The sequence below is a fragment of the Mesoplodon bidens genome, assembly GCF_964165515.1.
Source record: "Mesoplodon bidens genome assembly, chromosome: 15".
NCBI lineage: Eukaryota > Metazoa > Chordata > Mammalia > Artiodactyla > Ziphiidae > Mesoplodon > Mesoplodon bidens.
In genome coordinates this window covers 49,994,237-50,021,578 of record NC_138171.1, presented here as the reverse complement: position 1 = coordinate 50,021,578, position 27,342 = coordinate 49,994,237, and the positions used below count along the sequence as shown (strand labels likewise).

At 51.2% G+C, this 27,342-nt stretch overlaps 1 protein-coding gene across 4 annotated transcripts in view; it reads left to right on the top strand.

The window, feature by feature from the left end:
* POLR3E (RNA polymerase III subunit E) overlaps positions 1–25,124 on the top strand; it is a 31,714-nt gene extending 6,590 nt beyond the window's left edge. Inside the window, exons 2-21 of one of the 4 annotated variants that reach the window (XM_081257975.1) lie at positions 816–889; positions 2,039–2,089; positions 5,318–5,395; positions 6,160–6,275; positions 6,710–6,792; positions 8,614–8,721; positions 9,079–9,128; positions 9,435–9,554; positions 10,865–10,950; positions 11,211–11,255; positions 11,350–11,441; positions 12,418–12,538; positions 15,100–15,181; positions 16,461–16,520; positions 16,612–16,769; positions 17,293–17,354; positions 17,940–18,463; positions 20,765–20,842; positions 23,280–23,405; positions 24,321–25,124. In XM_081257975.1, coding sequence (XP_081114101.1) covers positions 854–889; positions 2,039–2,089; positions 5,318–5,395; positions 6,160–6,275; positions 6,710–6,792; positions 8,614–8,721; positions 9,079–9,128; positions 9,435–9,554; positions 10,865–10,950; positions 11,211–11,255; positions 11,350–11,441; positions 12,418–12,538; positions 15,100–15,181; positions 16,461–16,520; positions 16,612–16,769; positions 17,293–17,354; positions 17,940–18,463; positions 20,765–20,842; positions 23,280–23,405; positions 24,321–24,377 — 2,133 coding nt within the window. In that variant the 5' untranslated portion in view covers positions 816–853 and the 3' untranslated portion in view covers positions 24,378–25,124. Of the gene's footprint in view, positions 1–815; positions 890–2,038; positions 2,090–5,317; positions 5,396–6,159; positions 6,276–6,709; positions 6,793–8,613; positions 8,722–9,078; positions 9,129–9,434; positions 9,555–10,864; positions 10,951–11,210; positions 11,256–11,349; positions 11,442–12,417; positions 12,539–15,099; positions 15,182–16,460; positions 16,521–16,611; positions 16,770–17,292; positions 17,355–17,939; positions 18,464–20,764; positions 20,843–23,279; positions 23,406–24,320 lie in introns of those variants that run through there. The other 3 variants (XM_081257977.1, XM_081257976.1, XM_081257978.1) reach the window with 3 other exon arrangements.
* Positions 25,125–27,342: the final 2,218 nt, after the last annotated feature.

The window sequence follows — 27,342 nt, the reverse complement described above, 5'->3', positions numbered from 1 at the left end:
GTCCAAATCCTTCTGTCCTTCAAGGCCCAGCCCAAATGCCCCTTCCCCCAGCAGGAAGGGCCTTCCTTCCTCCGGACTCCCCTACCTGTAACTGCGACCTGAAGTTGGATGGCCTGGCACTGAGGTCCAGTGGGTCCCCTTGCTTCCTGTGTGGCTTTGGGTAAAACACATAAAAGCGTCTCTGAGTTCCAGTCTCCTCGTTATAAAATGGGGACAATTAAGAGTATGTACGCAAAGAGGGTCATTTTTAGACATGTGCACACACACACAGAAAACCACAGAAAGGAGGTCATCTCACTCGGGGTTGGGTTTAAAGTCAGCTTGAAAATCAAATATCAGAGATGGAGTCACCCTGGAATCCGAGTCTTGGGACTGTCTCCTCTTCCTGTTGTGCATCAGGCTCTCCTCTAAAGATTCCCCATGGCCCCCGATTACTTCACGAGTGTTTTCATCATGGCTGTGGACCAGCCAGCTTCCATCCTCCTGCCTGGTGGTGAATTCTTTGTGAGTAGTCAGAAAACTCCTAAAATTGGTCATTTATTCTTTCCCATGGGTGTAGCTGACATGTGGTGACTTGGATTCACCTGTTTACACCCATTGCTTGGTGGTTTCTGCCTGCTTTTTTTTTTTGTTTTTTGGCCGATGGGTGTATAATGGGCTGTCCATTTTTGACTCTACAATAGATGTAGAAATAAGATCAGTTTCTGTTTGCTTCAGGCTCCTCCCTCCCAGAGCAGGGCTGCTTGCGGAATGGGTACCTAGGTGTGTTGGTTGAATAACTGACTGACGGTCCAGGCCTGTTGCTCTCCTTGCAGATCGAGTCCACGGACCGCGCGGCTGGCTCCCCCCTAGTATGGCCAATGAAGAGGATGACCCAGTCATACAGGAGGTAACTGCTGTTCCCCACCCTCTGCCGGGACGGGGTCCCTTCCATCCATCCTCAGGCCAGCCTGGGACCTGTTGGCGTCCTCTCTTCCCTATACCTGCCTGGCCGACCCCTCACTTCTTTCAGGTGTTTGATCCAGCATCACCTCGTCAGAGAGGATTCCCTGACCCTCCTGCCTCACGTGACGTTCTCCTGCACACCCTCCCTAGCCCCTTACCTTGGCCATACCTTGCGTTTGGCCACAACACCTCTCAGCCCCTACACATAAGTTTCCTTCCACTAAAGTGTAAGCCTCATGAGGGCAGGGATTTTGTCCTGTTCACCGCTGAGTCTGCAAAGCCAAGTCCAGTGCCTGGCAATTAAGATACTCAGTGACTATTTGTTGAATGAATGAATGGGTTTGACAGCTCCCTCTTCTTCATGCTCTTATGCAGATTCGGTCATTCAGCAGTTGTTCACTGAATCCATGATGTGCTGGGGGCTGTGACAGCAGGGAGCCAGGCAGTGTTCTGCCCTTGGGAAGCTTAGGATCTGTGAGGCGAGACTGACAAGGAAGGGGTCTCAAGATGCAGACGGTGGTTCCAGAGTCTGCCCAGACCAGACATATCCTAGAGGCTCTGGGCCTTTGCACATGCTGTTTCCTTCACGTATGCCTCCCCTGTGCCTGATGAGCCTTCACTCATCCTTAAGGCCTGGAGGAGATGGGAGAGGACATGGTTCATAGGAAGAGCTAGGAAGCAGGAAGGTAAACTGCAAGGTGGGGCAGGGGCGGTGGGGGTTGAGAAGAAAGAGCCAGGTCACACCACCTGAAGACAGGCCAATCCAGGACAGGTGATGGAGGGCACAGGGAGGGAGCCCTCCCCTGCCCCATCCTCATCAGAAGAGCGTTTAATCGGGCCCTCTGGGGTGCGTCCTGATCTGGGCAGCCTCGGAATACATTCTTATTGGGTTATAGTGAACCTGGGCAGGGGGCTCTGGACATATCCAGGTTGGAGATTTGGTTCCCTTTATTTTTAGCATCAGCTGAGCTATTTCTTCTTCCCCAAATGGCCTCAGAGCCATTATCCTGAAATTTGAGGAGCATGCTTGTGCCCGGGGCAGGTTGGGAATTGGATTCTGTCTCCTGGTTAAGTCTTCTTCCCTTGTTCCCAGATCGACGTGTACTTGGCCAAAAGTCTGGCAGAGAAGCTCTATCTGTTTCAGGTAATTATAGGACATAAACGTAAAGGGGGAAAAAAAGCAAGTGTTGGTGGGTGGTGGAGACACAGTAAGTGGTGGGCCAGGAACAATTTGAAACCTCCACGTTGCTTAGAATTCTTGGCACAGAGGGTGTTTGGTAAGACAGTCTCTTTGCTTTTATGGGCAGGTCAGTAGTAATCTCTCATTTTGAAGATGGGAAAACCAAGGCAACCCTAAGAAGCAGAACAGTGTACTGGATAAAGCTTGGGCCCTGGGGACAGTCTCCCGGCCTTGAGGCTTGGCTGTGAGTCCTTGGGCAAGTTCCTTACAAAAAAAAAAAAAAAATCTCTCTGTGCCTCAGTTTCTTTATTTGTAAAGTGGTGATAGTAATAATACCTGCCTGGTAGGGTCCCCACGGGGATCAGGTGAGTCCATATTAAAGTGCTTAGAACACCACCTGCCTGGTGCAGAGTTAGCGCCGCGAATGATCGCCACCGCTGTAAATGAGACGCAGGGAGCAGCTTTCTGGGGCAACTCCCTTCAGCATTGGTGCGCCTCTGTCCTGCTAGCTGTGGGTCCCCCCAGATGTTATCCCTGCCCCCCTCCCCTTGAAGCTGGGCTGGTAGTTTAATCATAGTCACTCACAGGTGTTAACCCTAGACTGCCTGCAGGCACCATTCAAAGCATTTTACATATGTTAACTCATCTCTTCCCACAATATCCCTGTGGTGGTTACTATTGTAATTTTATAACAGCTTTATTGAGATCGAATTCACACCCATGCAGCTTCCCTGTTTAAGTGTAAATGCAGTGGATTTTAGTCTGTCCACGGGGTTGTGCAGCCGGCGGCCCAGTCTATTTTAGGAAGTGTTTGCTGCTGCTCTGCCCTCACTCCCTGCAGTCCTAGGCAACCGTTAACCTATTTTCTGTCCATGGATTTGCCTGTTCTGGACATTTCATATAAGTGGAGTCATGTAATATGTGGCCTTTTGTGTCTGGCTCTTTTGTTTAACGTGATGTTTTCAAGGCTTTTCCATGTTATAGCATGTATCAGTACCTCATTTCTTTTTATGGATGAATATACTTCACTGTATGGACCTATATGCCACATTTTATTTCTCCATGCATCAGTTGATGGGTCTTTGGGTTGTTGCCATGTTTTGGCTATTATGCATAATGCTGCTATGAACATTCCTGTCCAAGTGTTTGTGTGGGGAGTTTTTCATTGCTCTTGAGTATATACCTGGGAGTGGAATTGCTGGGTCCTATAGACATATTTTGAGGAAATGACAGACTGTTTTGAACCACTTTATCTTCCCAGCAGTAAAGTTGTTAAGTATTTTTGTCCCCATGTTGCATATAAGAAAAGGAGGCCCAGGGAGGCTGCTGACTTACCCAAGGGGCCTGGGACAGGGTGGTAGCACCCTCCACGCATGTGCTGGGAGGAGGCCCGGTGTGGGGCCCTGGCATCTGCCTTTACAGGCCGTGGCACTGGGGGCTGTTGTCTGCACCTGCTTCCTTGACTGACTGCAGAGTGATGGAACGGATGGTGGGGACAGCGACCCGTGTGTGTTCATGGTGTGCCAGGCCCTGTGCCGGGTGTCAGCTCCATCTGCCTCATTCCCTGCTCCGAATGGTCTGGGAGGTGAGGAGCTTGCCTGAGTACACAGGGAGCAAGTGGCAGAGTTAGGACCGTCTGATTCTAGAACCGGCACCCTTCCCCACCACCCTTCCCAGCGATCAGGAGATCACAGAGCTGCCTGGACCTTGGCAGACCAGGGGCCTCCCGGGCTGTCCTGGGCTAGCCTGTCCCAGCTCAGGGCTCAGCCCAGACCCGCTGTGCTCCAGGCCGTTCCTGGACCTAAGCTCCAAGCTCCTGCCCCAAGCTTCAGCCCAGGAAGCAGGGAGGAGTCATTGTATTGCTATTTAAGTGAGCTTTTAGGAAACAGCCATTTCCTTGGACTAGAATGCAGCTGATCTCAAATGGCCTCCAAAGCAGGGTTACTTTATGCACTGCCACACCTCCACCAGGCTCATTCATAGCGATGGTGACGGCCTTTTGCGAGTGAGTCCAAACCATGACTCATCCATCCACCCAGTGACATACGTAAAGCACGGGAGAAAGAAAGGAAGAGTGCGTCTGTGGGGAAGGATGTCTCTACATCCTTCTTTGTTCAGAGAAAAGAAGCGATTTCGGAGCAGTACGCTCAGATGTGACATAACTTCACACCTGATGACACTGGGGCCCAGAGAGAGCTCTCAGAGCAGGTCACTGGCAGACCAGCTCCCTTCTCTGTCATCAACTTTTTATTATGGAAAAGTCCACACATCAGCAAAAGGAGAGAGAATGGGATAGTGATTCCCATAGATCTGTCGACTGAAAAAAAAAAAAGCACAACCTAACAGTTGAGAATTATGTTTTATTCGGCGACGTACTGAGGACTTAAGTCCGGGAGATAGCCTCAGGTAGCTCTGAGGAACTATTCTGAAGAGGTAAGAGAGGAGTCAGGACTTATAGGAGTTTTTGCAAAAAACAAGAAAACCCCAGGGAGTCAGAACATCAGAAGATTACTGTTTGTTAAAGAAAACCAGACTCTCGAGTTAATGAATTTAGCACTTTCCTATGTATGGGAAGTGGCAAGAGTCTGGGCTAATTGAAGTCATTCCTTTGTTATGCACCTTAACTATCTAGGGCCAGTCTCCTGTTTTCTCCATCCTGAGTCCCCTTAGGGTGCACTGTAGGGGGAGTGGCTGCAACGGCAGAGGGTTTGAAGGCCACAGCATCCTTTGTGGCAGGTGACATCCTTTGTCCACAGATCCATCGTCAGGCTTTAGCAGTGAGCGGTGTTCGCCAGTTTTGTTTTCCCCCTTTGCTTCCTGTGGTCTCATTTCCCTTGTCCTTCTCCACCTGGTTGGCCTGTAAACTAGCAATTAGACTTCGGACCCTTACTCTTGACTCCCATGGCAGTGCGCTTGACTTCCTAGGGCCCATGGGGCCATGCATGCTGGGGCCTGTCTGATGCTTAGGCATGTCCCTTGGACATTTGAAAATTGCTCTTTGGAAAGAGACTAGGTGGAGCCAGTGAGAATGGGTTGCAGGGATGCAGGGACACAGGCAGAGACCAGCGAGGGCCTCTGGTCTGGGGTGGGCGTGGAGGGTGGCTATTGATTCTTGGCTGCCGCCTCTGAAGCTCAGCTCTCGTTGGGGCTGGGCAGGGTGGACTGACGGCTCCCTTCCCTTCCCTTCCCTAGTACCCTGTGCGTCCAGTCTCGATGACCTATGATGACATTCCGCACCTCTCAGCCAGGATCAAGCCCAAGCAGCAGAAGGTGGGGCTACCCTCTTGGATGGAGGTGGAGGGAGGGGAGGGGTGATAGCGTGGGAGCTGAAAGAATCCAGGAGACAGGCCTTTTGGGGGTGGAAGCCCAGAGGAGTGATTGGAGAGTTAGGAAGAAAACCAGCAGCTTGCAGGGCCTTGAAAGCTGCAGGAGGAAAAACTTCCAGAAAGAAGCGGGGTGGGCAGCTCCAGAGAGGCCAGGGAGGAGTGAGGCTTGAGATGAATTAGAACATGGGGTGGGGTGGACCCACGTTCACAGGACAGGGCAGGGCCAATGCGAAGAGGGCACGATATGGGGAATCCAGTGCCTCTCAGGGCTAGGGTGACAGGGAACAGGAGACATGCCTTTCCTCGGGCACCCACAGCTCTAGGCCCTGTTGCCATGTAAAAAGCTGTACCAGTATTGCCAATTCTGCTGACTTTTCAAAAGAAGTTGGAAATAAGGATAAAACAGCAAAGCTCTTGAGCTTTAAATGTCGGCACCTGATTTAGATTTGGGGGAGTGGAATTGTGGGTGCGGGCAAGCAAAACTACATGAACCCCCTCCAAAAAAAAGCACTCTGGCTCTTCTGTTGGAATTTGGGTTTGTGGCTTTTGTGTGGACTGAAGCCTAGGGGCCCTCGGAGAGGGATGCTGTCAGTCCTGCTTCTGGGCAGGGACTGGGGTTAGGGAGGTGGGCATGGTGGGTTTGAGGGGATCCCCTGGGGGCTGTGCCTTGGGATCCTCATAGCTGCTGGGGGTGTTTGGTGCCTCCAGGTGGAGCTTGAGATGGCCATCGACACGCTGAATCCCAACTATTGCCGCAGCAAAGGGGAGCAGATCGCGCTGAACGTGGACGGGGCCTGCGCTGACGAGACCAGCACATACTCCTCGTGAGTTCCCCGAGGCCTCCGAGCTTCACGTTCTTCAAATATGAGCCTTCAGAGCCCTCAGAGATACCTGGGCCTTGTGCTCTACAGCTAAGCTCCCCACCAGCGTCCCGTCTCTGCATGGCTGGGCCTGGCGCAGACTCGTCCCCGTGGGAAACGTCTTCCCTCCCGAGATGGCTCCTCTGACCAAGTTCTTCCTGGGCCGAGAGGCAAGCTGGCCCCTCCACGGGAGAGGGAGCTCCCACCCACTGCTTGTTTCTTGGGCTGCACATGAGGTTTCCTCATCCCCAGCTCCCCTCCTGTGGCACCTGTGGCCTGTCCTGTGGCCTTGGTCTCTGGCAGTTGGATTTCAGGTGTCTAGGGTTGAGGGGGCTCCGCCTACAGGCCCAGGCCTGGAGCTTCCTTCCCCTTGACGTCCGTCCTCCCTGTGCTTGTAGGAAGCTGATGGACAAGCAGACGTTCTGCTCTTCCCAGACCACCAGTAACACGTCCCGTTATGCTGCCGCGCTCTACAGGCAAGGTACCCGCGCTGGACATCCCTGGCTGCCATGGCTTGTGAGGGCTGAGTGGGTGGGAGGGAAGCAGAATGGGGGCTGGGACAGGAAGACGACATCCCGAATGCAAGATACCCACAGAGGCCAGACAGGTTGTAGAAATGACAGATTGTCAGGGGAATGGAATTTGGCCACCTCAAGGGACTTTTAGCTTGAGACTACCATACCCGATGGGGTGGAGGTCCAAGGTCATTGTCCTCCTGGGACACAGACACACACAGTATAACCTTTTGGACGGGGTAGAATTTTGTCTTAAATACAAGGTACTTAGGACCCAGTAATTCCATTCCTAGAAAAGCATCTACGCAAGAGAAGTGAAAACACGTCTCCACACAAAAACTTGTATGTAGGTGTTCATAGCAGCATTATTCATGGTACTGAAAAGTGGAAATGATCCAAATTCTATCAGCTGATGCACGGATAACAAAATATGGTATAGCCATACATTAGAATGTTGTTTAGCCATAATAAGGAAAGAAGTACTGATGAGCACTCCAACATGGGTGAGCCCTGAAAACATTAGGCTAAACGAAAGACGCCAGGCACAAAGGACCACACGTTACCTGATTCCATTCATGTGAAATGTCCAGAATAGGCGAACCCATAGAGGCAGAAAGTAGACGATTGGTTCCAGAGGCTGGGAGGAGAGTAGAATGGGGAGTGACTGCTGCTAATGGGTACAGGGTTTCTTTCTGGGGTGATGAAAATGTTCTAAAGTTGATTGTGGTGCTGGTTTACTAGTTTGTGAATATGTTAAAATACATTGAATTGTATGCTTGAAATGGGTAAATTATACGGTATGTGAATTATATCTCAGTAAAGCTATTAAAAAGTACAAGGTTTCTATAAGTATTTAGAGTTTATAAAGCAATAAATGAAATTTGAGCACTTAGGAAATAAACTGTGATAGAATAAAAGTAACGTCAAATAACTATACTCTTCTATTTTGAACCCAAGTCTCAAGGGTATAGTTCTTTAAAGCCACATTCCTTGCAGCCAGGCCTAGTCACTTACTTACTTCTCATCTCAAGCATTCTGCTCCCTCTGGAGTCCCAGAGAGCTTCCACAGAGCCTTAGTGTCTGTCTGATTTCTTTTCTTTCAAGGCTACATTGGCTTGATTGAAATTGATTACCTTTGCACTGCCTCCCAGTGCACAGGTCTGATTCACAAGAGAAAGTCACGATCTTTGCCAGAGACGGCGTAGACACTCCTCCACTGGGCTCCGCCAGGCCTCCTCTCCAGCCCCGTTTGCACTAGCCAACTTCTTAACAGGACGGGTGGGATTTTGACAGGAAGAGGTGGGAGGATGAGGAGAAGAGATCTGGGTGTGTGTGGGGTTAGGGAGGCGCTGAGGGTGGTCTGGCAGAGGCCTGGCGGGGGGGAAAGAGCAGGGCGTGTGTGATGTGGATGAGTGGCCCAGCGTGGCTGGACCAAGCAAGTGCGGGAGGGCAGTGGGGACCGGGGTCGGGAGGCCCTTGAATGCCGGAGGAGGAGGCTTTGCAGGCAAGCCTTAAGGAAGTGACATTGGGTGGAAGAGTCTGCGTTCATGTCTTCATCTGGTTTGTGTGCTTCCTGTGTCCGGCACAGCCAGATGGGGTTGGGAATGGCCATCGGCCTGGTGGTCCCAAGGCTCTAGGACTGGGGGCTAGAGCAGAGGTGGGAGGCGGTTTGTCAGTGAGCCGAGGCCTTTAGGGGAGTCTGGGGCCCTTGGTAGCTCCCTTGAGCCAAGCTGTGTGGGTCAGCCTCAGCTCCTAGAGTCAGGTCCAAGCCCTTCTTCCTCTGCCAGGTGAGCTCCACCTGACACCTTTACATGGCATCCTGCAGCTGCGGCCCAGCTTCTCCTACCTGGATAAGGCAGATGCCAAGCACCGTGAGAGGGAGGCAGCTAATGAGGGTGAGCTCTAGACCCCCAGCCCTGCTGTCTGTCTGTCTGTCTGTCTATGTTAGCAGGATAGGTTGGTCATGGGAAGAAGTATGAAAGGGATGGATTACAGGATCCTTAGCAGCATCCCTGGCTGCTACCCACTGGATGCCAGTAGCACCCACCCCCACAATTTCGACAACCAAAAATGTCTCTGAATTTCCAAATGTCTCCTGGGGGGCAAAATTGCCCCTAATTGAAAACCACTGACTTAATGCAGCTACCTCGGTCCAGAAGGAGAATTCACAGGCTCCGCTGCTTGAGACCTGCCTGGTGGGAGGGGTGGAGAGCCTCCAACAGAGGCTGCAAGCAAGGCTTTTTCTTTTGCAGCGGGAGACTCTTCACAGGACGAGGCAGAAGAAGATGTGAAGCAGATCACGGTGAGCTCTGGCTCCGAGAGAGAGTGCAGCCTGGGAGGCAGGAGGGCCAGCTCTGTGGCTCAGGTTCCTGGAAGCAGCAGGGGTGGGGGGGGGGTCTGCACAGAATGTGGGCTCTGGAGCAAAACAGACAGAAACAGAGTCCATGCCTTAGAGCCTCCTTGCTGGGCTACCTGGAGGGATAATCGAACCTCTGCCCAGCCTGAATTGGGTGGCAGGGGGAAATGCCCCAGATGTGAGGTTCTCTGGCCTCCTGGCGCCCCAGGCCTGAGGTTGTGGACCCGCCCGTCCCCCCCACCCCCCAACCAGGTGCGGTTCTCCCGGCCTGAGTCAGAGCAGGCCCGCCAGCGCCGTGTGCAGTCCTATGAGTTCCTGCAGAAGAAGCATGCTGAGGAGCCGTGGGTCCACCTGCACTATTATGGCCTGAGGGTGAGCTGGGGTCCCTGGGCGGTGCTGACACTGGCCAGGGTGGGGTCCTGGAAGAAAAGCCCCAGTGCCTTGGAAGTGTTACCTGGTGGCCTCATTGTGTCACATCTAACTTCTTTCAGATTCAGTCGTAGCCACTTGGTAGTGCCACAGGGAGAGAGGTTAAGCCCTGTGAGCAGTTTGTCCTCCCTTCCCACCTACTGTGTGCCCCTAGGGAGTGAGTCTGCCACGTCACTGGTGGGGGTTGTGGCCCCCCAGGCACTCCGTGAGTGTGAGCATCTTGCCGGGCTCAGTGAGGCTGTGTTTGGTTACGTACTTTTTTTTTTTTTGCGGTATGCGGACCTTTCACTGTTGGGGCCTCTCCCGTTGCGTAGCACAGGCTCCGGACGCGCAGGCTCAGCAGCCATGGCTCATGGGCTTAGCCGCTCCGTGGCATGTGGGATCTTCCCAGACTGGGGCATGAACCCATGTCCCCTGCATCGGCAGGCGGACTCTCAACCACTGTGCCACCAGGGAAGCCCTGGTTACATACATTTAAGTATCGTGGGTCCTGAATGAAGGCTAGACGCTTCATCGGCTGCTCCGTGGAGAATCAGCCACCTGTCCCATGGCTGAGTTCACTGTGCACCTGCCAAGGGTGATTTTTCTGTACTTGACTTAGAGCGCAGTCCTCGAAACTGTGTGTTGAGTAAGGGAAGCAATTGAATGTTAGCTCACAAAGACACCATAGACAGGGGCTCTGCAGCGTTTTTCTGGAGGAGGAGCAGCCCCTGATTATTCTGAAAGAGATTTGTGTTGACAGAGCCTTACACTTTGGGTCAGTCAGACTTCCAGAAGCTCTGCTATTTCCTAGTGTGTAACCTTAGGCAAATTACTTAATCTCTCTGAGCCTCAGTTTCCTTATCTGTAAAATGGGAATACTAGTAAGAGTACCTAATTTCATAGTTATTTGGGGGATGAGGTGAGTTAGAGTATGTATACAGCCATTGGAACAGGGCCTGGCACATAGTAGATGCTCAGTGAATGTTAGTTGTTATTTTTATCATTGCTTTCAGTGTTCCTGTATCAGACAGGGCGCTGAGGCGTGGGTGCTGGGGCTGTGTAGTCATAAAGGCAGGAAGGTAGTTGGTTGAGTCCACATCGCAGAGGCCTTGAGTGCCATGCTCAGGAGGTTGGATTGATCCTGTGGCTGGCCTCAGAGCAGGACAGTGGGTGGCTGGAGCAGAAGGTGATGCAGGGGTGAGAACTGGATCACAGAGGGAGGTCTGGAATGTTGGCTGAGGTTCCTCTCACACCCTGTTCCTCCCCAACAGGACAGCCGCTCTGAGCATGAGCGCCAGTACCTGCTGTGCCAGGGCTCCAGCGGGGTTGAGAACACAGAGCTTGTCAAGTCACCCAGGTGAGACTGGCCAGCCCAGGCTGCTGAGGGCTACTGAGCCCGACACTGGCCCCAGGAGGGTCCCTCTGTTGTGGGTCCTCCCTTGGGACTGTGGCCCCTTCTGTAACATGGGGGAGGGATGTGGAGTAGCCCATCATCCTCCGGAGAGGGCCAGGAGGGGGTGTGGGAGTTTGGGGGGGCTTGGATACAGCCTGGTTGGGGGCTGGGTGGGACAAGGACAGAGCCCTGGGAGCTGCTGACCCCGTTCTCTCCTGCCACAGTGAGTACCTCATGATGCTGATGCCTCCCAGCCAGGAGGAGGAGAAGTGAGTAGAGGGGCTGAACGCCTTCACCCCCCTTCCCCTTCCCACCCCCTAACGCGCCCCTGGCCTCCTAACCCTTTGCATTTGTTTTCAACAGAGAAAAACCCGTGGCCCCCAGCAATGTCCTGTCCATGGCCCAGCTGCGCACCCTGCCCCTAGCTGATCAGATCAAGATCCTGATGAAGAATGGTGAGTGGGCAGCCCTGCCCTGCCCTCTGGGGGGCCCCAGCCCTGCCACCTCCTGGGGAAGTGGAGTTACGAAAGACTTAAGGACCAAGGGGCGAGACCAGAGGCCCCACTACCCAGAGCCCGCCCAGCTTTACAGCTCTGGCCTTGTCTGGAAGGCGCACTAGAGCTGGTGGCAGGCTACCTCATATGGGCTGCAGGTCCCTGCCACCTTTGCCACTCCCCTGCTGTGTGAGCCTGGGCAGGCCACTGGCCTTCCTGAGCCTTAGATTATTTATCTATAAAAAGGGACTAAGACAGCTCATGGGGCTGAGGTGAGGATTCAGAGGTGAGGCCTCTAAAGGGACTGTACAGAGCCTTGCATGTGAACGTGAGCTACGTTCATTTTTACAACAAAGCGCGTTCACTTGCACTACTTTGTGGCGCCCTTGCCAGGCTCCGCACCATGGGGATGCTGAAGGCCAGAACCTTCAGGGTGGACGTGAGCCTTGAACCTCAGAGTGGAGTCCCAGGCCCTGGGCTCTTCTGAGGTACCAGCACCAGGGGCTCCGGGGTCTGAGTGGAGAGGGGCGCTCCCAGGGGGAGCCAGGCCGCTGGCCTTGCTGCAGAAGACACGGGGCCTCCCCAGGCCCTGCCCCTTCTTCACTTGGGCTCGGGGCTCGGGTCGGGGAGAGCAGAGCACGGTGATGAAGTGCATGAACTTTGGACCCAGATGGCCTGGGTTCAAGTCCTGGCCATGCCACTTACTAGCCAAGTGATCATGGGTGAATTTTGAAACCTTCCTGGGCTGAGTCTTCCTCATGAGGCACGCCTCGGTCTTCCAGTGGGTGTTTCCTCCAGGGCTCAGTGAGAGGCGGGTGCCTGCCCAGGGTAAGCAGCCAGTGAATGCCAGCTGTTACTGTTAGCACTGTCATGCTGGGAGTCTTATGTGAGCCCAGGCCCTTCTTGCCTTGTCTGATGTCTCCTGTGCCCTCCTCAGTGAAGGTCATGCCTTTTGCCAACTTGATGAGCCTCCTGGGCCCCTCCATCGACTCTGTGGCTGTTCTGCGTGGCATCCAGAAGGTGGCGATGTTAGTCCAAGGAAACTGGGTGGTGAAGAGGTAAGTTCATTTTAGCCCCTTAGTTGGGAGCGCTTAACCCATTTAAATTGAATGTTAAGTACTGATGTTTTGGGTTTAAGTCTACCTTAGTGCTTTTTATTTGTCCAGCTTACATTGCATTTTATATTCATTTTTACCTTCTTTTCTTGTTATTCCATTTTCCCCACTAACTTGGAAGTTATCCTTTCTTGACTTGGTGATTACCCTGCACATTTCACAGTTTAGTATTAGTTGCTGCTTCTTACCCTCATCCATGACGATTCAACGACCTTTAGAGTAATTTATATTTATCTTCCTCTCAACTCGTGTCATTGTATTTATATATTTTAATTCTGTTTTAAATCCCATAAGACATTATACTATCCAGTCAATATTTTTTAGATCTGCTGATGTATTTGCCTTTTTACTTTGCTCATCATTCCTTTTGGCATCTCTGAGTTCCTAACTGTGATAATTTCCTATTGCTAAAGTGAAGGTCTGCAGGTGATGAATTTCTCTGGTTTTTCTTTATCTGGAAATGTCTATTTCACCTTTGTTCTTGAAGGATATTTTTGTTTGTTTTTAATTTTATTGAAGTATGGCTGATTTACAATATTGTGTTAAGGATATTTTTTACTGAGTATAGAATTCTAGGTTGATTATTTTCTTTCCACACACTGACTTAATTTCATTGCAGTTTGACTTCCATTGTTTTTATTGTCTGTCTAATACATGTTCCTTCGTTTCCCTCTGGCTGCATTTAAGATTTTCTCTTGCTTTGGCTCCTCAGGGCTCGTTAAGATGGGCCTAAGTGGGAATTTCTTTTTATGTATCCTGTTGGGGTTCATAGGTCCTGAATCTGTGGCTTGCTGTCCTTCAGTAGTTTCTCTCCTCCTGTGATTCCTCCTCTAGACCTTGCCTTCTCCCTAGACTGTCAGTTTCTAGGGGTAGGGACTGTCTGTTTTGACTCTCCCTTTATCCCTGGTACTCAGTATAATGCCCGGCAAATGGTAGACCCTTGGTAAATACGGTGTGGCTATGTTTTATGCACACTTGAATTATATTACTTCTAAATTGTATAATATAAAATACTTGAATACTCACTTTTTAGAAAGTGTGATGTAAAGCGAACAATCTGTCAACATGTAAATTGTTCCAAATTTTTTAAAAAGTTATTCATTGCAAAAAGTCCATCATTTCACAGATGGTTGGCCAAGTGAAGTGCAAAGTCATGTCACTGCCACATGGTGATGGCCTTTCCCTGGGAAACGATGCCCAACATGCCTTGTGGGTCCTTGCAGCTATTGTCTTATGTGACACAAGTGTTTAATTACGAGGACCTTCGTGATGGCACATCACTTGTTAAATGGGACACTTATGTGTATTTATGCTGCGGATGGATGAAATCCAGGAGGGACCATCCCATTAGCCCCCTGAGGATGCTCGCCCAGAGGAGGCACGGAGACTTGCCAGATGTCTGGCAGCCGGGCAGCCACAGAGCTGGGGTTTGAGCTCCCCCAGCACCGCGCATGCCCTGGCGCTGCTGCCCCATTCAGCTTATGGTCTGCCCGTCCCTGGGACTTGAAGGTAGGCCCTCCTGGGCCCTGTGTGTTCTGCCACACCCGCGGGTAGTGGTCCTTCCATGCCCTGTCCCTCGGTGTTCCTGTGAGGAGGTGATACAGGATGCTCCCATCTGTTGAGTAAATGCGTCTGGACGGCTTGTCCTGTGCCCTGCACTGTGCTCTCATTCAGTGCTGTCCCTGTCCTCAGGAAAGTGGGCCGGGGGGACGGGTGGGGCAGGCACCATTACAGCCCAGCGCACGGACCACACTATGTACTTAGTGGGTACCTCCTCTCCGTGTGGCAGAGATGGGGCCAGGGCCCTGTCCCGTAGAGCTTTGCAGGAAGGGTGGACACAGAGCTCAACCTTGAAGGAAAGTAGTAGTTGGCTGCCAGGTGAGATTGAGGAGGCGAGTGGGGCGGGGAGAGCAAAGGCGTCCCGGGCACGGATGGCCAGGGACGTGTGTGTTTTCCTGGGCAACAGGGTCTGCGTCTGGACTTGGGGTCAGGAGACACTTTTAAGCCTTGGTGCCTGTTCATTTGCCCTTGAAGGTCCCTGAGCCTTGAGTGCTGGTCCCATTCTCTCCAAAGGCTTCAGCCTCACCCGTGCTTGGGGTCTGTCTGGATCGCAGTCCCTGACCCCTCCTGCCTCAGCTCACACTGCTCCCCCCTTCCCTTTCAGCCAGTGGTAAGGCCTTGTGTGTTGCTTTACAGGTGGGACTTGCTGTCTGCCAGAGTCCTGGGCTCACCTTGTCTGTCTCTGAGCTCCTGGCCCCTCCGACTATGTCAGGGCCCTTGGGGCTGGGCCAGTGTGTGAGGGGGGCGTTGGGAAAGGGGTAGGAGGAAGAACTCTTGGATCCAGGCTCCCAGGGAAAAGGGGAGGGTCTGAGGGGAGCGGTTGGGGCCCAGGCCAGCACTCGCCTGTGTTGGAAAGAGGCCTGAGCTTCCACTCGGAGCCTGAGGGGGTGGGGGGCAGAGGGGCTGAGGACAGGGACTGACCTGCCACCTTGTCTCATTGGCAGTGACATCCTGTACCCCAAGGACTCTTCTAGCCCTCACAGCGGCGTGCCTGCTGAGGTGCTCTGCAGGGGCCGAGACTTTGTTGTAAGTGCCCAGGCTCTCTGGCCTCCCGGGTTGGGGCATCATGGGAGGAGGACTGGGGCAGCATCCCGGACCTTCGCCCAGGCAGTGGGCAAAGGGCAGGTATGTGTGGCCAGGGTGGGGCTGGGGGGAGTGGAGGGCTCTGGACTCTGTGCCTTTCTTCTCCTTCCTCTCAGACCCTGGAGTCTTCAGCTTCATAAGAACCTTTGAGTTCCTAGCCTGGAGGTTGCAAACTGGAGTCCCATAGGTAGATTCTGGCCAAGGAGCCATTTGACCTGAGTGGTGTTTTTAAAATGTTGACTTAGTTGTCTATTTTTACAAATCACAGTCATGATTCAAACTAGATTTCTGTCGTCATGAATAATTGGACAGTCTGGTACCGCTGGACCCGCACCCCCAAACAGCACCCTCTTTGAGTGGGGCTCACGCTCCCCAGTTCACAACCGCTTTCCTCGTGCATGTTTCCTGCACTGTTGCTGTGGGCTTTTTGCAGCTCCTGAGCTGGCTCATGCCTCCACCCCGTCACCCTATCTGCCCCCCCAGCCCTTATTCAGAGCTTAAGTCCCAGCCAAGGCATCCCTCCCAAAGGCCTGACCCCTGAGCTGCTGGGACCTGCGCTGCCTCCCTTGACCTTGGCAGTGTGCTTTGAGTTTGCTGCAATCTGTCTCCTTGGAGCTGTCCGTGGTGACCTTGGTGAGCTCATGCGCAGACCTGATCACACCAGGCAGCCCTTAAGCTGTTTCAGAGAGTGCCTCCGTTTTCTCTTTTCCCAGCTGGGGGTCCCAGCTCCTGTGGGTACTTAGCGTCCAGATACCCGTGTGGTTTATTTTTGCCTCTGGGGGTCCGGGTGCAGTGGCATCGACTCCCAGGCTCGCCTTCCACACGTGTGCCACTCACCCTCAGCTGCCTGTCAGCCCTCCTCTGTTCGCGCAGACTCCGTCACATCTGGGGTTCTAGGAGAGGGTCTAGTCAAATCTGAGTCGTAGGTGACATACGGGCAAGGTATCCCCCATCCCAGGGAGCTTCTGTGGTGTGGAGTGGGTCCAGCTGCCCTCCTGGAAGAGGTGGCCCAGGAGGTCCTTTGCAGAGGAGGAGATGGAGGCTCAGAGTTGAAGTGACTGCCCTCAGCCAGGACCCAGACCCAGTCTGCCTGACACCCAGGCCGGCTCAGAGCCGCCGCTTTGTGCCCTCATCCCAGGCTCCCAGGACAACAGCAGGGGTTTTGGGGACAGGCCTAGTAGGATCCCTGCCTCCTGGAAACAAGCTTCTTTTTCTCCCTTAGATGTGGAAGTTCACGCAGAGCCGGTGGGTGGTAAGGAAAGAGGTGGCAGCGGTGACTAAAGTAAGTGAAGTTCTTCTTGATCCGAGGCCCGGCCCCACTACTGGAGGAATGGGGGGCTGGGCGTGCCTCACCTTTGCCCCCCTCTCCCCAGCTCTGCGCGGAAGATGTGAAGGACTTTCTAGAGCACATGGCCGTAGTGAGGATCAACAAGGGCTGGGAGTTCATACTGCCGTATGACGGGGAGTTCATCAAGAAGCATCCAGATGTGGTCCAGCGGCAGCACATGCTGTGGACGGGCATCCAGGCCAAGTAAGAGCTTGCTGGGCGGGATGAGGGGGAGCCAGGCAGAGGAACACCAGGTTGTCCCCAGCCACCTGCTTCCAGCGGGGAGCACAGCCTGGCTGCATCTGGGGCGGGAATGCAAATTTGGGGCTGTGTGCACCCCTCCTCCACTCAGGTGGACCTTGCTGCTCGGTCCCAGAATCCCCCCAGCAGAGACCTGGCACAGACACGCCTGCTGATCCGAGCTGACTCGAACTGACCCGCGTCTGTTCTGAAGGGTCGGGAAGGAGGGGAAAGCACTGAGCAGCGGGAGCGGGGGCTTGTGTGGCCCCAGGCAGGCTGGCGGGGGAGCAGCTGGGGAAGGGAGGGCGGGCCAGCACTCCCCGCCCCCGCCGTGGGGCTCCGAGCCACCGGGAGAGACCGGCGAAGCTCCAGGCGTGCGGCGTCTTCAGGGACTAGGATGTCCAGGACTTAAGGGGGTGTTTCTCCTGGGAGGCAGGTGACGTGAGGGGACACGGTTTAAAGTTAAGAGGGTCGCTCTTCTTTTCAGATTAGAAAAAGTTTATAATCTTGTGAAGGAAACCATGCCAAAGAAGCCGGATGGACAATCAGGTGTGGAGGGGTGTTGGCTGGGTGGGCCCCTAACCCTGACACTGGCTCCAGAAGGGGTACTTTTCTGGAACTAGTCAGGGCTCAGCCTGTGGGGGGATATGAGGGGGTGTGGCTCGTTGTTGGCTGTCCTTCTGTGCCCTCTTCCCTCAGCTGGAGGCTTGTCCAGTGGCAGAGCCTTGGCCTCAGGGACTGAGGCTTCTGGGTTCCAGGACTGTGTCTGGGTTCCAGGCTGCTGAGATTTCTCGCCCTCTTGGGTTGGCAGGGATGCTGGTGGCAGGGACTCAGCAGTAACCCACCCTGGCTGGGGTCTCTGAATGTGGGAATCTGCTTTTCTTGGTTCTGTTTCTTCCCTCATTGTTGGGGTAGCCACATTCCTTCTGGGTAAGGTGGGGGCGAAAGGCAGGCTGGGCCGCTTGCTTCTGTGCCAGCTGGCTTGCATTTTCCCTGTCCCCTTCCTCTGGTCAGCAGGGTGTCCCCATCAGGATGGAAGGGAACGTCTGTGGGGCAGAGGGGCCGGGGCCCTTCATCTCAGGCCCTTCCCTGTACGGTCCCTACTGTCCTGAGCAGCCCTGTGTCTCTCCGCAGGGCCTGTTGGGCAGGTCTCTGGGGACCAGCGGGTCCAAGTCGCCAAAAGACAGGCCCAGCAGAACCACGCGCTGCTGGAGCGGGAGCTGCAGCGGAGGAAGGAGCAGCTGCGGGCGTCCTCGGTCCTGCCCGCTGTGCGGATCAAGGAGGAGCCCATGAGTGAGGAGGGGGAGGAAGAGGAAGAGCAGGGGGCGGAGGATGAGCAGCCCATGGACACCTCGCCCTGCGGTGGCCTCCACAGCAGGCTGGCCAACGGGCTGCCTGCTGCGCGGGGGGCAGGCGGGGACAGCTTCAACGGGCACCCGCCCTCAGGCTCTGCTGGTACCCCCGTGGCCCGGGAACTGAAGGCCTTCGTGGAGGCCACCTTTCAGAGACAGTTTGTGCTCACGCTGAGCGAACTCAAGCGCCTCTTCAACCTGCACTTGGCCAGCCTGCCCCCCGGCCACATGCTCTTCAGCGGCATCTCGGACCGCATGCTGCAGGAAACGGTGCTGGCCGCCGGCTGCAAGCAGATACTGGTGCCTGTAAGTAGCGCCTGCTGGACGGGCAGCACACGCCCCCTCGGAGGGCTCCTGGGTCGGCAGCATCTTTCCTGGCTGAAAGTGGCTGTGGAGAGAACCTGGTACCAGAGTGGCCTGAGCCCTGCCGGCTTTGGGGGAAACAGCTGTTTGTAGGGTGCACGGGGCAGAGGCACCTGGGAGACTGTTGGCCTCGGTGTGAATATCGGCTCCCACGTGGTTGCTGGGTGTGACCTTGGGCTGGTCAGCCTCTCCGCTCTGCACCCTCATCTCGAGTGGGTGAATGTTAGTTTTTGTGTCAAGGGGCTTTGGTGAGGGCTGAGTGGGAGTCTGAAGGCCATCACCTGTTGGCTTGGCACACAGCAGGGCCTTCCTTGGTCACGCCGGCTCTCCGTCCCGGGGTCTAGCCCCCTGCTGTCCCGGCACCTCCCTCATTCCTGTCAGCTTTGCCGTTTTTCAAGATGATTTGACTTCTAGTATCATTTGATCTTGCAACCGTAGATGAAGAAGCCAGAGTTTCAAAGTAGAATGAACTTGTTTAAAGGTCACATACCCAGGAAGTGATAGAGCTGGAAGTTGAACCTCTGTACAGTGGCTCCAAGTCTTAAATCCTTTCTGCTTCAGCTGAGATGAGCTGGCCCTCTCACCAGAGCCCCCAGCTGTGCCTGGGCTCCTGCCGGTGGGCCTCCCTGCCCTGGAGGCTGGCTGACCAGCGTGGCCCTGTGGCCTTTCCATTAGCATTTCTGGTGCCAAGTCTGCAGGTGCAGGGCGGGCCACCCCACCCCCCACCCCGGCCCTCCCCGCCCGAGGCTTCTTGTCCCGTCATTGGAAGGGGCCCTAGAGGGGAGGAAGTGCAAGAGCAGAGGGACCCTTGGAGACCACCTCCCTGCGCTGAGGGTGAAGCATGCCAGGCTGTGGCCCCAGGGAGGCTGTGCCCGTCATTCTCTCTCCCAGGCTCTGTCCACACCTGGCAGCACGTGGGGTGAGGTGGGGCTGTGTCTGCCTCCTAACAAGGGAGCGCTGACGTCTGCAGTCTAAGGTCAGAAGCACCTGCACCCCTGGGTGATGTGAGGCAAAGGCCCATCCCTGTGTACGTGAGGAGCAGAAACTAGGACGAGAGGCCCTGGGTCCCAGGTTGGCTGGGGTGTCCCGGGGGATCTGGCCCTCGTGGCAAGGAGCCTCCTTGGTGAGCTCTCTACAGAAAGTACTGGGGTTTGGGGGCCCTGCCCTGTTCGGAGCCACCCTTGTCCACGTAGCAAACGGGTCCGGTTATCTGCAGACTCGCCTTTTGCTGACTGACTGAGCCAGGCAAGGGAGAGGTGCCTGCCTGATGTTAGCCAGGCCATCTTGTGCTGTTGGAGTGGATAGAGGGCGAGGGGCATGGAGTGGGCCACCCTCGGGACCCGTGATCCTGCATCACGGTCATGTCCAAGGTGGAATGTTCCTGTCCAGCCTTGTTTTTCTTTATACAAGGGAGCTGAGGCCCAGGGAGAGCAAGTACACTTGCAAAGACTTGAGTTTAACTCCTGGTTCTGCCACCTGTTAGCTGTGTGACCACAGACACTGAGTGAACTCTCCGAACCGAGCTTTTCTCATGGGGAGTGGAGGCAGCAACACCTCGCTTCCTCTCTGGTAGCAAATGACACTGTATATTTAGAGCCCCACCTGGGGCTCTACGTGGTAGGAACTGTTACTCTTGCTTGTGTTGCGGTGCCACTCCACCAGGCGCCCCTTCCTCCGTCCCCCTTCTCCAGGAACCAGGAGCCTGGGCCACCCTTTCCTCGGCCCACTTCGGACGCTGCTGAGCTGCGAGGCACGGGCCGCTTAGGGTCGGGCAGCCTCTCTAACCTGTACGGGCACGGCCCTTGTGGGAGGGATGGAAAGGAATCCTCAGGATATTCCTAAGGAGTTACGGGGGCGGGATGCTTCTCAGGACACGTCAGAGGGTTGATATTTAGGGTGGGAGGACGCTGGATGTTAAAGCAGAGAGGAGAGCTAATGCCAGGCTGATGGGAAAAACAGAAGCAGCCTCCTCCCCGCCTTACCGAGCATGTCCGCGGGCCGCGGGCCGGTGCGTCCGGCTCCTCACAGGAGCCTCTCTGCGCGCGGGGAGCGGCTGGTGAGGAGGAGGATGCAGAGGCAGGTGTGCGGCGGCCCACGGCCCACGGCCCACGGCTGGTGGGAGGCAGGAGCTGGGACTGGAACCCTGTTCCCAGAACTGGGCGGGTGCAGACTGAGGGCCCCGGGGGAGGGAGGGTCCAGGTGGTGAACACGAGATCGGCCGGCTCACACCTGGGCCTTGGTCAGTTTCCCCCACAGACGGCTGCTTCCCCGGATGAGCAGAAGGTGTTCGCCCTCTGGGAGTCTGGAGACATGAGCGACCAGGTGAGGTGACCACAAAATTGCAGTTTGTGAATTGCAGTGCCCCTGAGCTGCCGTCCTCCGCAGGAGCAGGTCGGTGTTCTGCAGAGGGTTAGACCTTCGGGGAGACCCACAGTGCAGGTGTGTCCACTTCAGATTCTCCAGCCGCTCCCAATTTTAAATATTCTGGCTCTGTGTCTCTGTGTACTTCAGACATGCTGGATGTGCCAGTAGCGTGGGCCCAAACCAGTGGTTTCCAAATGCCAGTCTGGACCATTGGCATCAAAATCGCCTTTTAAAGAATACAGAGGTTCCCAGGACTGACCTCAGAGATTCAGTCCAGTTCCATAGGGATGGGGTAGGGTCCTAGGTATTTAAGTTTCTGCAAAGCTTTCTAGATGATTCTGACGCCCAGGCAGGCTTGTGAACCGGTGATGGACCACATGTTTCAGGTGGCTGATGGCGGTAGGAATTAAAAGGATTCCTTATCAGATCTCAGGTGCTGGATCAGATCTCAGGTTAGAGAAATTGGTCGTTTTGCCTCTAGTCACACCCAGACAGGAAGGGTCACGGGTGTCCAGTGAACAGAATATGAATGCAGCCAGCAGCACCTGAGGTCCAGAAGTTTTCCTTAAATCATGAGCTTGCCTGAGTTTTAAAGATTAAGATTTAATTGCTAAACTCCAATTGATCTGTCCTTTTCCAGGTCCTATCCCTCAGGTGTGGGGAGAAGGGGAGTGAGCAAAGGCCCCCACTGAGTTCTGTGTCCCCTTTTGCCTCTTAGAAGGGGACTGACAGGCAGGCTGAGAATACCAAAGGGGCAGGGCCTTCTGTGATGGTGCCGTAGATGGAGAGCAAACTCGAACAGTCTCTGTGTGCTTTTGGCCAGAATAGGTGGCATCTGGGTTTCCTACTCCTGAAGTACTCCAATAATTAAAAAGAAAAAAGTATAAGTGCGTGTTCTTAAAAATAAGTAAGACTGAAGCTATATGGGAAACCATCTCCTGCCCTGCCTGATTCCCACTCCTCAGAGGCAGTCACTTTTTAACTACAAGATACCACCAAAAGAGTTCCTCCATTAAAAAAAATTGTTATATATTTGCAAAACGTGCTTATACTGCTCTCTGATGTCTCAACTTGATGTTATCAATGGGCTTCCTGTTGTGGTGGATGAGGATGTAGTTCTCAGCTATGGGAGAATGTAGACAGGTGTGGGATGTGTTATGACAATTCTTTTGTTAAGTCATATATCAATGCTTATGGCATCATGACTGGAAATTTGTTCATTGTAGAGCCAAATACCAGTAGTATCTACGATTACATTTCTTCTTTTTTTTTTCCTCTTTTTTCCAGCTTTATTGAAATATAATTGACATCATTTCTTCTTTATACTACTTCCTATTTTCACTTACATGGTTTTCTGAACACATAGATACCAAGAGTAGTACCGTTCTTGAGTCTGACGCCCCGGATGCCTCTCCAGCGGGACCAGCTCCATGTCTCTCGCTGGCTTGCAATCTTTTGTCTTCCTTGTTGCTTAATTTTAGCTTCTAAGGGCACAGAGGAGTTGTCTGCATTCTTCCATGTCTTAAAATGGCTTTCTTTTGTCCTCAGGTTTTACTATTTGGCTGGGACTAGGATTTTGGAGGGCAAATCATTTTCCTCTGAATTTAAGATCATTTTCCACTGTATTCAAGCTTTCAGAGTTATTGTGCACTGACACTCTGTTCCTTGGTCTTTTCAGTTTGATCCACGCCCTTCCCTTAAACCAAACTACGGTTTTCCTCACTCCTCATGTAGCACATCAGTGCAACTCCAGATGCACCCTGGTGTGGATTATTACTGTACTGGACAGTTGAGTCATTCTTATGAAGTTCTGTGATAGATTTGTAATTCCTGTACCTGTTTTTTTCTGTTCTTCCGGAATTCTTAGGTCATATGTTGGAACCAGTGGATCAAATCTTTTTTCTCTCATTTAATACCTTTTGTACTTTGCAGGGGGTGGGGATTTTGACTATCCTCTCTCCTTCCTATTTAGTTTTTCTTTGGGACGTAATGCTTTTCATGGCATCCTGTCTTGTGTGTCAGGACTTTAAGCCACTCACTCCTCATCCTGTTCTCTGTCTTCACGCAGTTTAGATGGTGGCTTCACCTGCCTGCAGAATCAGTTACCACTCCTGTTTTTTAATCACGAAAAAGTATGTCTGCATCACTCATCCTCTGCCGATGCTTCACTGGGTTTTTGTTCTTGTGGGCATATACCTTTATTTCTTCATTTTATTGGGGTCTTAAGAGGTGACAAATTGGCCAAACGTGTTTGTCTTTAACCAGAAGTCCTGAACAAGGACTTTGATCAAAGACTGCAGTGTGGAGTTAGGGGCATAGCCTTTGGGTTTCTTGTTTGGGGATGTTCCTCTTTTAGGTGATTATTTCCCATAATAACATGTTTTTGCTACTAAAGCATCGACAGGTTTTGCTTGAAATTTTTTCCAAAAATTACCGGGTACGCCGGAACATGATCCAGTCTCGGCTGACTCAGGAGTGTGGAGAAGATCTGAGTAAACAGGAGGTGGATAAAGTGCTAAAGGTACATCCATTTTGTGTATAATAATATCCGGAGGCTCCAGGCTTTTGCTGACTGTGAGCTTAAGACTGAGGGCGCCCACAGCTGGCTCCTCCGTGTCTTAGATAGAGGCTGACTGTGTGGAAAGGGACCTAGTCTCGTGCCTTTCCTACTGCTATGTTTATAAATCAGGCTTCCTCTGGACTCCTCCCCAGCCAGTCGGGTCTTCAGCGACAGATAATTGGCATCAGTGTGGTTGGTATGTGCAAAAGGACTAAATTGAATAAGATGTAAGCTCCATCTTAAAAAAATATAGTCATCCTTTACAGTGACAGGGCCTAGGTTAGAATCCTTACCCCACTCCTTTGAATCGTGTACCACTTTCATGGTTTTTGCCATAGCCACATACTAACTCTTGTGCTACTTGCTTTTAGTAGAACAATTTTTAAATAAAATTTAGTTTAAAAAGGAATATATCATTTGTCTAGTATATGAAAATACTTAATTCCTGTTAAGCATTCCCTATAATGCCTTTATGAATTGACTCTGTGCTACAAATATCATACTTGCAGAAGCAGTGGAACACTGAAAGCTGATGACAAATTCCCTGTATTCTAGTATTCTTATATTCCAGGTCCATAGATGCTGATGCTATTTATGAAGCACTTTTGTTCTAGTCAGCTTATTCAGTTTTTGTATTTATAGAGCACATTCATTTATAGTCCCTCACTCTTAAGATAACCCCTGAGGAGAGGAGGGGCTTGAGGCCCACACATGGAGGAGGCTGGGCGGTGACCACAGTGTCGTGGTCAGGCAGATTCTGATCTCCCATTTGTGTTCTCTCCGTTAATCATAAATCAAGTTTTGATATTCTGCACAGGATGTAAGTAGCTCCTTTTCCTGCTAAAGTCTGCCCTTGACATGTTTCTCTATTCATAGGACTGCTGTGTAAGCTATGGCGGCATGTGGTACCTTAAAGGGACAGTACAGTCTTGACAATAGTTGCAAACCAGTAACCCAGTGAATTCAAGCCCAAGGAAGGACGGCAGAGCCAGCAGAGGTGGAAGTGTAGAGTCTCGATTGCTTCAGAAGACTTGGAGCAAGAGGAACTGACCATCTCGTGGCCTGTGGCATTGCACTGTCCAGTGGACAGAGGGGATCATACTCAGCCAGTGGCAGGGTCAGCTTAAGTTAGACCGCTCCCAGAAGAGACCAGCTGGGACCTTCTCTGCAGTACAGTTTGAAATTCCTGATGTATTTTGTTTATTATTTGGTTTCATTCTCATAATAAAGAGAGTGCATACTGACATGGGCAGGATGATGAAAATCATGGTTTAATATTTTACTTTCATACTTAATGCCAACAAGGTCTAGGTTATGTTTACAAGAAAACCTCAAGGTTTTTAATATTTAAAATGCCTAGAAGCCAATATTAAGTCTTCAATTATCTATCTGCTAAGACTTCTGCCAATTTCGTTAAACAAACCAACCAAATTGAATTGTTTTACTGTTGGTTTCCTGTGGCCATTTTACCTTTTAAAACAACCTACTTTATGTAGCAGTCTCAACTGTTTACATGAACCATAGCAAAAAACCAGAATCAAATCCATTTATTCTTAATGTTTGCACAGGATGCAAGCAAAACCAGGTAAGTATGGAACAGTGTATAAGTGAGGTCATCACACTTTGATGTAAAGAATTTATATTTTGTGTATTTTTAAAATAAATGCTAACACTAACGTGGCATCATGGTGCTGTTGTCTTCAGATGGTTACAAGAAGGCAGTGCTCTCTGTGGTTTCAAAGCCTTGTATGTCCACCAGAGGGAAGAGAGCCAGCGGTCCTGCCCAGTAGTGCTGTGCAGTCACATATGTAACTGTAAAATTGTCTGGTAGACACATTAAGATAGTAAAAAGAAACTGGTTAAATTTTAATGTATTTGATTTAGCCTAATACGGCTAAAACATCAACATGTAATAAAAAATATTAAATTTTCTTGGTACAAAGGTTTCAAGATCTGGTATCTTATAGCACTCAGAATTGGACTAGCTACCGTTTAAGTACTTGGCACATGTGGCTCTACTGACTACTGGACAGTGCAGCCCTTAGAGGATTATGAAAAAACAAGAGTAAGCCGGATTGGGCTAGATGTGAAATTTTGCTACAGTAAGACGTTTGCCATGGTCTGTTTTGGGCAATAGAGCCACTACTATCTGAAAGTTTAGATGATGGTCTATGTGTATGTACCTCCCCCACCAAAAAAAAAAGAGAAACATCTAATATTTGGTAATGTAGTTTAGCAGGCTGATTGTATATTATGTTCTTGGTTCTAATTGTTAACATACGAGTCTGAAAAGTAAAACTTACAAAATTTTTCTGGATTGTGTCCAGCTGTCATATAATACTACCAAGGGGAGGCCCCTTGTGGTACAGCAGAGACTGAGCAGAGCAGAACTGGCAGGGGTCGGGGGAGTCAGGCTCAGTAGGGAGTCAAAGCCTTAAACACTAATAAATAGAGATGAGTTAACCATTGAATTCAAATAGCTAGGAAAATGATAAAGAACATAGGAAATGTTTAAAAACAAAATGAGATAAAAAATGAATGTAAAGTAAGATATCTCAATAGTTACCAGTGAAGGAAAATGGCACAAGCTTGTATAGATAGTGAGATGGGAAAAGTTAGAGGAATTAGATGATTTATAAGGAAAATATAAATTACTAAACGTGGTTGGAAAGAAATTGCAACAGAGCAATTATTAGAGAAGAAAAGGGCCAGGGATTATCATAGTTGAATTATATCAAATCTTTATGAGGTAACACAAGGGTTAAACTTCAGCATGTTCTAGGCCCCCAAATTCTTATCAAAGGATTAATTAAAAAACCCGACAAAGATAGCATGATATGAATAAAAATCCTAAGTGGATTCCAATGGCATGTTAAAGAAGTAAGTCAGTCAACCATAAAATGTCTATACAAGGGTGATATCCAGGTATTTCCTCTAAGATCAGGCACAAGGCAAGGCTGCCTACCGTAACTACTTCTGTTTAACATAGTGTTGGAAGTCCTAGCTAGACCAATTAGGCAAGAAGAAGAAAAAAATTGGAAAAGAAGAAGTAAAATTATGTTTGCAGATGGTATGATCTTATATGTAGAAAACTATAAAGATTTCACAAAAAGTCTGTTCCGATGAGTTCAGCAAAGTAGCAGGAAACAAAGTCAACACAAAAATCAGTTGCATTTCTACACACTAACAAGGAACAATCTAAAAAGGAAATTACAAAAACAATTCTATTTACAATGGCATCAAAAAAATAAAATATTTAGTAATTGACCAAGGAGGTAGAAGATTTGTATAATGAGAACTACAAAACATTGCTGGAAGAAATTAAAGAAGACAAACGGAAACACATGTTCATGGATTGGAAGAGTCAATATTGTTAAAATGTCTACAGATTCAATGCAATCCCTATCAAAATCCCAATGATGTTTTTTGCAGGAATAGAAAAACCCATCCTAATATTCATATGGAATCTCAAGGGACACCAGATAGTCAAAACAATCTTGAAAAAGAACAAAACTGGAGGACTCACACTTCCTGATTTCAAAACTTACTACAAAGCTACAGTGATCAAAGGCAAATAGACCAATGGAATAGACAGCCCTGAAATAAACCCTCATATATATTGTCAAATGGGAAAGGGCAGTCTTCAACAAATGGTGCCGGGAAAACTAGACATCCACATGCTAAAGAGCAAGTTTGGACCCTAACGTAACATCCTAGAAAAAGTTGACTCAAAATGGATCAAGGACCTTGATGGAAGATCTAAAACAAAACTTTTAGAAGAAAACAACTAAAGAAAGAAAACAACTACACCAGATTTGGCAATTGTTTCTTGCTATGACACCAAAGGCACAGGTAACAAAAAATAGACAAACTGGACTTGGTGAAAATTTAAAAATTT